Source organism: Accipiter gentilis, chromosome 30 (genome assembly GCF_929443795.1).
Source record: "Accipiter gentilis chromosome 30, bAccGen1.1, whole genome shotgun sequence".
In the NCBI taxonomy this organism is placed as follows: domain Eukaryota; kingdom Metazoa; phylum Chordata; class Aves; order Accipitriformes; family Accipitridae; genus Astur; species Astur gentilis.
In genome coordinates, this window is record NC_064909.1 from 6,169,722 (window position 1) to 6,182,954 (window position 13,233).

Below are 13,233 nucleotides of genomic sequence, written 5' to 3' on the forward strand. Positions count from 1 at the left end.
AAATAAAGTGGTGAAAACGTGCATAGGGATTATTTTTATTTCGCATGTTCACTGCTGTAATTAACATACATTAATATATTTTCCAATGAATATATATTTTTCTTATATTTCTTCTACCCCCACAGGTTCATGCTTTAAATATCCTTCGGGCACTGTTTAGGGATACACGTTTAGGTGAAAACATCATGCCTTATGTTGCAGATGGAATACAAGTAGCAATTCTAGGTTTTACGTCCCCTGTCTGGGCAGTAAGTTAATTCTTAATTTTGCCTCTCTAATTTAACAGGATAAAGTGGTGATGTTCAGTGAAGCTTTAGTCATGTTTATAAATGGCAGTACCATGATTTCCTGAATGTTACAGGGTGTAATATATTAAGGTATGATAAAGAATAACGTAGCCCTGCAAAAAAGCCATAGTTTTGGTCATGTTTTTTGGTTTTGTTTCATTTTTCTGTTATGTGAAGCACTGATATTGACAAAAAGTAGGGACAGAGATTGCCTTATAGATAAAAATGTATCTGGCTGTTAAATTTTGAGTCAGTGCACCTAGACAGGAAGGAGTACATTTACATTTGTTCTCACTGTTACTTTGCTTTTCAGTGAAAGATAGTATTCCACATGATATATTAAGGTAGAACATTTTATGACCTGCCATGTATAAGGGTGAATACTTTGAACCACTAGAAATCTGGATGTGTTCCTTATATTAAAGATGGGCATCTCCAAATATCCGAACTTTCTATTAGTGCCATCTTGATTAAGAGGAAAGGTGCTCTGAATTAATTGTTTCAGTGTGCTAACCTCTGAACAGTAGGCATGCTCTGTCCTTCACTCAGCTGTTCTTTTTTCAACTGTACATTAGTGGCTGTATTTAAAAAAATATTAGTACATTTCAAAGGGATTTTTAAAATATAGTTCATGTTCTTTTCTTTTTCCTTTAGGTAAGAAATTCATCCACACTTCTTTTTAGTGCTCTAATTACAAGAATTTTTGGCGTTAAAAGAGGGAAAGATGAAAATTCAAAAAAAAATAGGTAAGCTTCACTTGATACCAATTGTAAGTTAGCAAAACATAACCTTAGCCAACAACAGTTTGAAAATGTTGCTTGCTTTATGGATATATTTGAATCATGATGTTACAAAAACATCTAGCTTAGCTTAAACTGCGCTGCCAGGAAATAAGTGGTAAGGCCAAAAATATCTGCTGTTAAGCACTGAGAGTTAATTTGTACTCGCGTGCAGTTTCACAGAAGGGGAATGTTGCTGGGAGGTTTTGGTAGCAGAGGCTCTTTCAAATGCCCAGTCTCTCTTGTCACAAACTAGCCCTGTTGCTCTTGACAGCAAAGAGAGAGGGGTGAAGGACAAGAGAAGCAATGGTCTCGCGTGTGTTCCCTTACCTCTAGAGCAGGCCTGGAGGTAATCTAACCTCTACTAATTTGAGATTTTTCCCTTTAGTCTTCTTACTCTAGAACACCCGGTCCCTCTTTCATTTCTCTTTCCTCCAAGCTCCAAAAAATGCAGCTTGCAAAGCTGCTTGTCTTCCAAGGGATTCTGCCCTTGAACTCTGTAGTCCTGCTCCCAATCCTCTACTGCTTCACTTTCTTATGTAAAACCAATTCTCCTCTGACTCATAAAACTCCCCAGTCCTGAACATTCCTCTTTCTCTACGCCCTCCAGTTAGTGCACAAGCACCCCTATGTTTTCTTTGGTCTTCAGCCCCTTCCTTTAGCTCCTGCAGCAAATGAAGCATGCCCATGCCCTGTGCTCTGTAGCAGAGGTTCCTGCTGTAGTAGGGGAAAATAACCCTGGATGCAGAATAAACTCATTAAAAATATACTCCTGGGTAAGTCTATGGGGCCATAGAGTGGTCACAATATGGATATTACGGTAACCCTTTCACAATTTCCTAATGGATTTTCAAATCATGGACAAGATATGCAATTTCTGAACGAAGGCAATTGTTATGATTTACCCTCAAAATTTTTTTTTTTTTACTCGGTATACAGTGATTCCTTAGTGTTGATCTATGTAGCTAATATAATTTTCATGCACATTATGAGAAACTGAATGTCCTGGGATGATGATAGTCTTTCATCTTTTAGGCGATAGGTGCCATTTTAGCTGTTTGAAATAATATCAAGTGTCACTTGAATTAGTCACTATGCATGTATGAATGTGAGGAAGAAATACAGGTGGGAGATTGGAGGAAGATTTCCCTTAGAAAATAACTGTTCCCCCCAAAATGATTTGAAATGTCACCTCCCCTACTGCATTAAATTATCCCTGCTTTGTCATAAAGCCAAATCACTTCTTGCCCAAACCTAGAATTCCCTCCCATAACCCTTGAAACCCAAACAGAGTAATAAAAAGTGTTTCTCACATTTTGCCTTCTCACTTTGTTTTTATAACAGCATTTAAAGTTGTTTTTTTAATTTTGATGTTGAGCACTCACTGAAAGACATATGTACCTCAGCTTTTTTTAAGTTTTTATCCTAGGGAAAAACTTCACACTAACTTCTGCAGTGGGAAGGCAAACTGACTTCTCAAATACATGCGGTGTGATGAGATATGTAACCTGAGATTTCTGTTTGTGAAGTTGCAGAAATTAATGGATTTGAGCATCTGTTGGGGATGGGAGATACCAGAATGAAGGAAAGTAAACTTTTATATAGTTGAAATGAATTAATAAAAAACAATGTTAACTTTTATGTAACTGGCACTGTCCACTTGCTTCTCTGAACCTTCCTGTTTACCATAATTTCTTTGTAGCCATTTTGACCAAAAGATGTTAAAGCTGGGCTGACTTCTTTTTCTTCATCTATTCATTTAGCAATTTTGCATTAAATGTTGTATGTAGTCAAGTCCTACTGTTTCCCACATACAGTCGTCAATACCATGAAACAGGGAATGGGAAAACTTCTAAAGACAGACCAGTGAGATAGGAGGTATGAAAACAGAGGTAGAGATTTTATTTCAAGTTTCTGACTCCTATCTCTGCAGGAGATACTGGTTTAGAAGGAGAATGATGTAGAGGTTTGGCTATTTTGTTCGTAAAGCTTCTTCCTCTGAACCCCACCGGTGGGTTTGGGGTAGGTTGTGTTCGGGAAGAGCTCTGTGTTTCAGTGGTTTGGCACCACGAGGTGTCACCGTTGCTGCACAGCTCCCTGCAGTCACATCCCTGGGGTGCAGCTACACTTGGTCGCTTCTCTTCGGGAGCTCTAAACTTGTTTTGTTTAGTGTTTTGCCGGAAAAGAGTTCATATATTAAAGTAATTTTTTTCCCCCACTTCTAAATCTGGCAGTTTATTTCAAAAGCACTAGCATTTTAGCAACTTGCATCTATAGGAGCTTGTGTGAATGTCATCTGCGTTTGAGCAGCTTGTTCTGTTGCCTGCAGGATGTTCTGTTTGCAGTAAGTGGCAGCCTGTCTGTGGACAGAGACCAACTCTCTGATGCTGCCATTAGGACCTTGCACAGGTTTCCAGTTTGACTAATTTTAGATTAGGGGTTTAAATCTGTCTCTTCTGTGCCAGTGGGGAGTTACCTTATTGCTGGGCTATTCTGGGCATCTTGTCCAAAAAAGGATGGAACCAGAAGAGTTGTTTTCTCGAGAAGAGTTACTATGAAACTGATACAATTGGGGTGGTGAAGAGTTTGTGTAGATTTCCAGAAGAAAGCTTTGTTGGAACAGTACTGGTAACTTACCTCCACTGCTGTGTTTCTTTAACATACTTTGTGTTATGTTTCCCTTTCTTTCTCTTATCTCCACTAAAAATTCACATATAGCATCCTTTACACAAAAATTATAGGCCTATCATGTCTTTTGCTGCTTTTAGTCTGCTGATGTTATGTTCCGTTCCCTATTTATGTTAATTTTGTACATTATAATTGCCATGCAGCTATGGTGTTTATGTAGTGACAACACAGTGATGGTCCATTATTTGAAGGTCTTGATCAGTTGTAAAGCATTGGACTGAATGAAATACAACCTATGTCTGATCACCAACCTGATTTAATTTGAGTTTTTTTCCAGGCACATGTAAAAGAATGATGGGTTTGGGTTCTTGTTTTGATTTCTGGTGGGAGTTTTTTTGGTTTTGTTTTATTTTTACCTCTAAACATCCCTTTGTTGTTTGGGTTGTTTGCAGTTGAACAACTGTGTGAAAGGGCCCTCTCACTCTGTGACAAAGAGAGTGAGAAGATGCCTAACTCTGCTGACAGACATTTTAAGTTACATCTGCAGTGGCCTTGCGTACTGGAGAGTAGACGCAGGAAAGCATGTTGAGCTGGGCTTTGTGGTCATCGAAAGGGTATTAGGAAGGTCAGCCAGAACTGTCTGTCTCAATCTGAGGAGAAGGCAATACTAGATTATGCTAGAAAAGGTCCGTTCTCTGAAAACTTGGTCTGCAGTTTGAGGAGACATGGGTTGAAGGAATTAACTACACATCATGGCTCCCAGTGCTCGGTTGTGCTGGTTCAGTTGTCGGTGGGGCTCTGCTTTGGGTCGTCTGCAATGTTTGCATCAGCAGCTGTATTGGTACAACTGTGGAGTGGAGAACTGGGACAGTGAAGGAGAGAGATTTCTTGAGCAGAACTCTGGGCTGATGCCAAACTTCACTCTTAAGGGTTTGCTGGAAACTTGAAGGGACTACTCTACATGATGCTCTACAGGAGATGCAATCATATTTGTTTTCATTAAATATTGATGCATCTTTTTAATTTTAGCATGGGCAAGGAAATAATGAATTGGAAAATTAATACTTGAAAAATAACAAATGTGTACAGTTCTTGCAAGTAGAACAGAGAGAAGTTATGTGAAGACTGTTTACAGTGATCCGTGCAACTATACATGTTGAACTTTCTAGTGAAAAGAAAGAAACAGACATTTTCTCTGGGTTCTCTCTGAGAAAGCCTGTATCAAAACTTCTGCTGCTGCTGTAAGTGTGTGTGTTTGTGTGTATACATATGGACATGGGTGTGTATTTGACTAAATGATACTTTGATTTCCAGATATTGACAGTTTAAAAATGGTCCTGTTAACACGTACCTGTAGGGGGGGGGGGGGTTGGTTTAATTTAGTTTTTGTATACTTCATTTGGGAATATAATTTTCTTAAATGTTATGATAATTTCAAATCTAGAAGACTTGGTGTGAAATTCTAGCCACATAAATACAAAGTAGTGAGGAAGGGTTACAAAGGAGTCTTTGCAATTAGCCTGTTTCTATTTGGTTACAGAAAGTGTGCTCTGCATGGGTACACCACGGTGTGCTTTAGAGAAAATAATCACCCCTTCTCTAAGCCCTTAACAGCACAGGTAATTATGTTAGTTTAGCCAGTCCCTTCATACTTGGAGGATGCTAGGTCTGTATCCTAATTTGCCTGGCTAGCATGCTATCAGCTGTGACCTGTTCCCCAGCCCCACTGCCGTTCAGCGCTTGCTCCTGTGCTGGGGGTGCCAGGGCTGCACTGGGGCCTGACCTCGGCCCATCAGCGCCTCTGGAGAGGGGGCTGCCATGGCCCCAGCTGCTCTGGGAGCACCACTCTGAGGGGGATGTTGAAGACCTGAGTACTACACTTGGTATAATGCAAAATAATTGAAGTAGGACTAAACGGCAGAGAGTTCTGTAGGCCAATGAGTTTTGCCTCTCATGTTTTGATTAAATAGCCATTTCCAGTTTTCTTGTGCAGTGAATTTACAATGTAGATTTGCTGATTCCAGGTACTTTTCAAGAAGCTGGGGTGTGGTCTATGCTTAATAAATCTGTTGTTTTCACGTTTGGGTTTTTTTCCTATTAGTGTTGCTACAGCTTGCAAATCATCTAAAGTAAATGTTTGCTCTAGTTGGTTGTAGGCTCCAGCATTCATCACATGAAAAATTAGGATGTCTTGAGATGAAGAGATTCTAAAAATAAAATGGAATGTACATTGAGATAGTTAATGCAGATCTGTCGATGAAAGTCAAAATAACTTACATATAAAGTTAACTGAAATTAATTTTGAAATGTAATTAAATTTCTCATCAAAGAGGATTCTCTTCTGCCCAAATGAGTTACAGTAGTAATAGTGATACTTTCACCCAAATTCTTACACACACACGTATATATATATGCCTATATAGTGTCTGTATATGCCCTATATATGCTTATATATATAATACTGGACTACAGACCAGTGGTCTGTATTGCAGTGCTATAACACACACACACACATATATATTAAAGACATTTTGGTCTGTAGTCCAATGCTAATTAAAGCTGCTATTGCTTGTTACTAGACAAGACTCTTATCAAATACCTGGTATTTCTGGCTTTTATCATTTTTTTTTTTTTTTTTTTTCCTTCTTTAAAGGATGAGCATGATCAGAAATTGTCTTTCAGGCAATTTGCCATTTGACTTAGGACAAGCTTTAGTCTTTACAGTAATAAAAAAGGATCATCCTGGCTTATTTGAAAATGGATTGAGATGGAATATAAATGTTCCAATGTCCTCGGAAAGAATAACCAATGGCCTCAGGTAGAGGCTGGGGTTAAAAGAAAGGATGGGGGTGGGTAGAATTCCTTTAGCTTCTCACGTTGGTGGAGGAGGTTCCAGGAAGCAAAAACTTCAACTCTTTGATTAAAAAGCAGTTTTTAAAGCAAGGCTGAAACGGTCCAGTGCGACCTGGTGATTTTTACACAAAATAACTGGTGTATATATGTATATATTTGTGTTTTGGGAAGGGGGAAACTCCGATGTATTTAGACTCTAGTGAAGGGAAAATCTGTATGCAGAAAAATACTTAGCTGTCAACACACATTATCTGTGGAGTAAATAGTCATGCTGTTAGGAAACTGAGTAGGAATGCTGCCATGTTGTCAATGTTGGTTTAGATATATTTGAAAAGAAAGGACCAAATTTAATTGCCATCTTCATAGTACTTCTTGAAGTCTATTTTCATTGATAGCTGTAAATATTGATGACTATCAATAACTTAAAGCAGTTGGAAAGGAGAAACTTATCTTTCTAATTATAATAACATGAAAATTATGTAGTTACGAACAAGTTTTGAAGATGCACTACTGGCTGTGAGGCATCAACATGCATGACTGCCCTCTGTGTGCTTTGTTTTTATTGCAAGTTGAGTGTTCAGCACTTCTCAGTAAGTGGTTGCTTGCAGACTTGAAGGTCACTGAGTAAAACCAAATTAACTTTTAAAAAGCCTGAGTTGATTTTTTTTTCTCCTAAATTGACATGTACTTTTTCTTTAACTTTAAAGTTTTGTATGAATACTAAGGTTTTAAAGACCATAAATAATTGCATTTTACACTGTGAAGGGTCAGAGGAAGACACTGCAAATTGAATGTTCTAATGCAAACCTCTCTTTTTGTAATACTGTCCCTAAATTAAGTGAAGCTGGGATTATGTTCCTTTTCACTAAGCCACTCTTAGAGTTGTAGCTCTAAGTACATAAAATACATCATAAGTACATGATTCCTGTTGAATGTTTCACATCTGGCAGGTCATACACTCCCAATATTTGTAACTGAACAGCTGAAAATTCTGTCTTGCATCAATGATGTTTTGTCAGTCTTAACAGCAACTTCATTAGACATTTGCAGTGCATCATACTGGGCTCAGGACTTCTGAGATGGGTCTGTGTTGCCTACAGAGGAGTGGCCAGTACTATTTTGGGATAAACTGAAAGAAACTTTGGTGGCACTAATGTGGTCAAACTGTAATGGCACATCAGTGTTGTAAAATTGGATAGCCCTTAGGAGAGTTTCACTAGAGGTGATACTCAGATTGACTGTAGCCCATAAACGCTCAATGCTGACTTGGAGACACACCAGTGGCAGAAGTCCTGTGTGCCAGTTAAGGTATAGCCATGCAAGGGGATGCTGACCGCAGTGGTGGGTCTGCAGGAAGGGCAGTGGTGAGGCAGCAGAGAGTGCTAAGCTGCTCGTGCCAGCTCCAGCAGGGAAACACAAGTACAGCTTGATTCACAAAACTGGCCTCTGAGCTCTGTACCTCTTGGACCACGTGCTGTGGAGGGAAGGGTTGGGATTGCTTTATCTTGGATCTCATTAGTGATTCCCTAGTGGATTTTCTCTGGCAACCTTAGTCTGTTGCAGCATTTCAGTTGAAATACTGGATCAGTGACAGTGAGGTTTCACAAGATGACTGAGCCATTTAAATGCCTCTGGTTCTTTTTCCTCTAGCTGCTTCTGTGCCATGTTTTGCAGCCTGTTCCCTCCATGCCACCTTAGTTCCAGTGAATGCTTGCAAAGTAGTTATTAAGGATTTGGTGCAGTACATTGTCCTGTGAGGGGGTTGTTTTTGTTAAAAAGAAATCCCTCCCCCCCTTCTGTCTGCCAAAAATAGGCCACATTTATTTTGCCCAACATTTTTGTTTTTAATGCTCTGGCTCTTTTTTTTTTTATTGACTTTGACAGATTTAGAAGACTTAATCTCAGAACTGTCTCAAGAAAACATGCAAAAGTTCAGGCTGACTCAGATAATCGTTACAGCTTTTACTGATTAATAGTTCAATAACAACATGCTTGTTTAAACATGATTTTGAACAGGTTTCCTATTTCTAAGTGCCTTTATAATAGGCATAATGATGATACGGTGCTATTAACTTGTAATTTGAAGGTAAAATTCATGAAGGTCATCTACAGAAACAGACACAAATTGAAAACAAGCTCCTAAAGAAATCTGTTTCCCTCTGTGTCACGACTTCAATTATTCAGTTTTACAAGCCTAATCTAAAATTGTCTGAAATCCCCTGTAGCAGAAAATATGGACTGTTCTCCTTGAGGTTGAGGATGCTCTGTATGTATATAATTTCTGCTGATTTTTAGGAACACAATGTGTGTATCTGAAATGCCTAAAATCTACAGAACCATTTTTACTTCCAAGATTTTATCTTGTGTATACAGAGTCAGAAAAATGTTAACCCATATAAATACTAGTGAAATCTTCGTGGCCCAAAGGCATGTGTACACATTTGGTGTGCAAATGTGTATCTGTGCTCTCCTGAACATGGAGGATCTTCATAACATGCTGTCTTAAGTCAGAGCCAGAAAATAGGAAGGTGGACACAGTAAAGTGACCTGAATGAAAGTTCACCAAAAGTGAAACCTCCTAAAAATACATGTGTGGGTCTGAGGTAACTTCAGTCCATTCGTTTTAAATAAATTAGGGGCATAATGTTAAATGTTTGTTTCTACTGAGTGAGTAAAATACATTCAATGAAACAAAAATTACTGTAAACCTAACCACATGAGTAGGTAATTTAGTTTCTGCTGTAGTGATAAAAGTTTTCATTAATATGAATTGATAAAATTATTGTTTTGCTTCATGCATAACATACACTTCCCTTATTCATTTAACTTCGCCATACTAAGTAAAAAAGGAGTTACTCTTTACAGAATACTCCCAGACAGAGAGAAAGTATATGGGCCATTTGGAGGTAAAATTGACAATGCTAAATTTGTGGCAAGAGATTAAAGATAATAGTTATATAGGCAGTGGTTGAACAGAGTTCTTGGAGACTTTCTAAGCATATATACATATATCTTAGTTTTATTTATATGTGTGTGTATACACACATATATATGTACAGACACACGTGCACACTCATGCATATACACAGTTCAACTTTCTAAAAAAGTTTGCTAAAAATAACTTTTATATATTATATGTAAAATATTTTATTTAAAAAATACATTTTATATATAGTTTTATATACATGCATATATACAGACACGTTTGTGTATGTTTATCTAAGTCAAATGTTGATTAATGTGTTGATACAGGTACCAGGTTGTATCTGTGATGTTGGGTTTAAGTGATGGTCCCCTATTTATATTCTGAGCCCATTGTATGCTTACTTCTCTTTTTGGTATAGCAACAAAAGTGCTCTTGGAGAAGGACTTCACAAGTTATTTTAGAGAACTGTGTGTTGCATAATTATTCCTCAAAGTCACACTTCTCCTGAAGTATTTGTTCTACGCAGGTGCTCTTTCTGTACCTGATTACACAAAGGGTATAATAAATAGCAAAACAAGAGGTATAAAGAAACTTATACTTAAAAGAGATCAAAGCAAACCAGACCGTGCAGTCCTTTGGAAGTCTTGGCTAGCTCTCTTGTAAATAAAAGTGCTTCTAAAGCAGAAGGTATTTAACTACTGTATTTATACAGGCCTTGATTGACAGTTCAGTTATTAACCTCATAAAAACACAGCAACGTAAACTAGTAAGAATGTTTATTCTAGCACTTCTATCTGAAGGAAAATGAAAACCAAGATATAGTGGCATATTCTTACTTCCTTTTAAGTATTTATTTTAGGGCTGTGTAGTAGAAAAGAATGTTTTTTCAAGTCAGTGAACTTAAACTATTTTGCTTACTGTTCTGGGATTTAAGTATTTTCTAATTCCTAACAAAACAAATGTTAGATTTATTGAAGGTGCATAGTCACCACATCTTTATTGAAGGTGCAAACCCCACATCTTTATAATGATTCTTTTTTCCCCTTCATAGTGTTTTTCATTTCATGTGGGGTAAGAATGAAATCTGAAATGTTTTTTCTAACTAACTTGATGTGGTTACAGAAAAGTTGTCCCTTCTTGTCACAGAAGAGATGTCCTGTATCATGTTAGTTCTAGAAAAACAAGTATGCAATAATCTTTTATATCCTTGCTCTTGGGCTTATTAGTGGATGTATTGCACCAGGTTTTTTTACAATTGTTTATTCCAGGCTTCATTGTGGGTTTTCAAGCGTCTGCCCAAAATTACATAGCCATTTTGTCTTCTATGGGAATGCTAAAATTCTCTTATGCATGCGAAATGTTTGTTTGAAAGCCAGCTTGTCATAAGTCCTAAACCAGGATGTGCTTTCAGGAATTTAACTGTTAGGTATGTTCTTTAAAACAAAAGTATTTGAAGCGAATTCTTAAAATTTATATATAACCTTTATTTCTAAAGTTCTAAAGGAACTTGCCTGTTACTTTTGTCTCTGTCTCCTAGTAAGAATGGTGATGATTCTCTGTTTGTCATCCAGAGGGACTGCTAATCAAGGGCTCTCATAAATACACACTATTTCTGAATTAAAATTTTAAGTGGGTATTTTCATTTCACATCAAGCTAGTATTTCAAATACTAGTGTACATGGTGGCATAAACAATACTTTGTGCTGAACTGAAGACTAAGTTACTAACTTAATAAAAACCAGGTAAATCTCAAGAATTTTGTTGTTCTTAGCAGTATCTATTGTTTACTGCAATTGCATTAGCTAGTGATGGCCAGCACATACAGGAAAACAAGAAAAACACCAATCTATTAAGAAGATAAGGTTAAAACCTTGCTGCTGGAGGGGGAAGTAACGAAGTGGAATCATAGAAACTGTAAAGGTATCTCTTGATCCCGTTTCCTTGATTCCCATTCAAAGTATGACTGTTAGCAATGTTAAATCAGGTCAGCAGTGGCTTTGGATGAGTTAAAAATCTCCATCCTTGGAGATTTTGCAACCACTCTGAGTAACATGTTCCAGTGCTTCAGCCCCCTTTTTTCCTGTTGCCCAATTTAAAACTCCTACGCTATGATTTGTGACCATTGGTTCTTTATGTACTATCTGCAACGACTGCAAGAAGTTTAGCTTTTAGCTCTCTAATCTGCAATTCCTTCAAGTGGTTGTAGGCTACTATTGGATCTTCCCTGGACCTTTTCTTTGTCAAACGGAACAAACCTGGCTCTTTCAACTTCTTCTCATAGGGCATGTACTCAAGGCTCTGTCCATCTGAGGAGTGGTTTTCTGGACACTCTCCTGCTTCCTCTAATCTCTTCTGAACCTGGCAGCCTAAAACTGGATGGAGGATTCCATGTACAGCCTCATTGTGCCAAGTAGAGGAGGGCAATAACTTCCCTTGATCTGCTGCCGCATTCATCCTAATGAACATAGTCCAGTATGTGGTTTGCCCTGTTAGTGGTGAGAACGTGCCATTGGCTCATACTGAGCTTGGCATCCACTGTAACCCCCAGGTTCTTTCCCGCAGGGCTTTTACTGAGCCATTTGGTTTTCAGCCTGTGCTGATGCTCAGGGTTATTCAGCCCAGGTGCAAAATCTTGTTTCTCCTTGTTGAACTGCATGAGGTTTCTGTTGGCCCAAGAGTCAAGTTTCTCAAGGTCTGTCTAGACTGAACTTCTACTGTTTGGTGTTTTATCCACTCCCCCTAATTCAGTGTTGTCCACAGATCTGCAGAGGGTGCTTTCTATCTCATCAACCAAGTTGTTAATAAAAATGTTGAGGGATGTAGGGGCCCCCGAATTAACCTGTAGAGTATTTTACTGGTTACCAGCCAACAACCAAACACTGAACCATTGATACCCTTTGGGCCTGGTGGTCCAGCCCAAATGTGTTGTTTATCCAAGCTGTACTCTCTCAGCTTCCAGATGAGAAAGCTGAGTGAAGCTGAACCTGAAGCTGAATGAGCACAGCATTTTCTAGTCCATTTTAAAGTTTTCTGCCTTAATAAAAATGTAGTTTAACTGCCTTCCCTAGGAAATAAGAACAAACAATAATTATTTTAAAACTACAAGAATTGTCTTGTCAATTGTCACAAGTCTGTTTGAGTTTCATCTATTTGAATGCTCACCAGACTCTTGGATTCTCTGTGCATTTATGGACAAGTTTCTTTATGTTGGTTTCTCCATCAGTTGCTTTTTTATGGGTGTGAAACTCTGAAACCTGGCAAGTTTGGAGCCTTTCAGTAGCTTGTACACTCTTACCAAACTCCAGTTATGGTGCTTGCCCTGGAATTTGCAGATTACCTCCTTGAGCTGACTATAATGGGGTCATTTTAGGATAAATTTAAGATTCTGCTCCTCTTTTCTCAAGTCAAGTGAAACCTGTAATTCTTTTGGAGGTTTTTGTTTTTTAAGAAGGCATGAGCCACCTGTTCACCCTTTCAGAAACATACTGCAGACTTCCATTTTCTTTAAAAAGGAGTGAAATACAAGCAAGTTTTTAAGGGTGATCACTGAGTGCCTGGAACTTCTGAAAGGAAGTTCTAGAAATTTTTGCATACTCATCCAGTGTGCATTTTGGAATCTGCTTAGAGTCTTAGTCTGATTGATGACATCAAGGGAGAGATTAGAAAATTATCAGCTGCTAATCTTCTTATAAATCTTATCAGCAACAGTTCAGCACCAGTTGGACTGGATGTGTTTAAGAAAGGGTTGGAACTTCCATGC

At 38.1% G+C, this 13,233-nt stretch overlaps 1 protein-coding gene across 9 annotated transcripts in view; it reads left to right on the forward strand.

The window, feature by feature from the left end:
• Window positions 1-13,233, forward strand: part of THADA (THADA armadillo repeat containing) — a 170,627-nt gene that overhangs the window by 39,822 nt on the left and 117,572 nt on the right. For all 9 annotated transcript variants that reach the window (XM_049833903.1, XM_049833902.1, XM_049833904.1 and 6 more), the window contains 2 exons: window positions 126-248; window positions 942-1,033. In XM_049833903.1, the coding sequence (XP_049689860.1) occupies window positions 126-248; window positions 942-1,033 (215 nt within the window). The remainder of the gene's footprint in view (window positions 1-125; window positions 249-941; window positions 1,034-13,233) is intronic.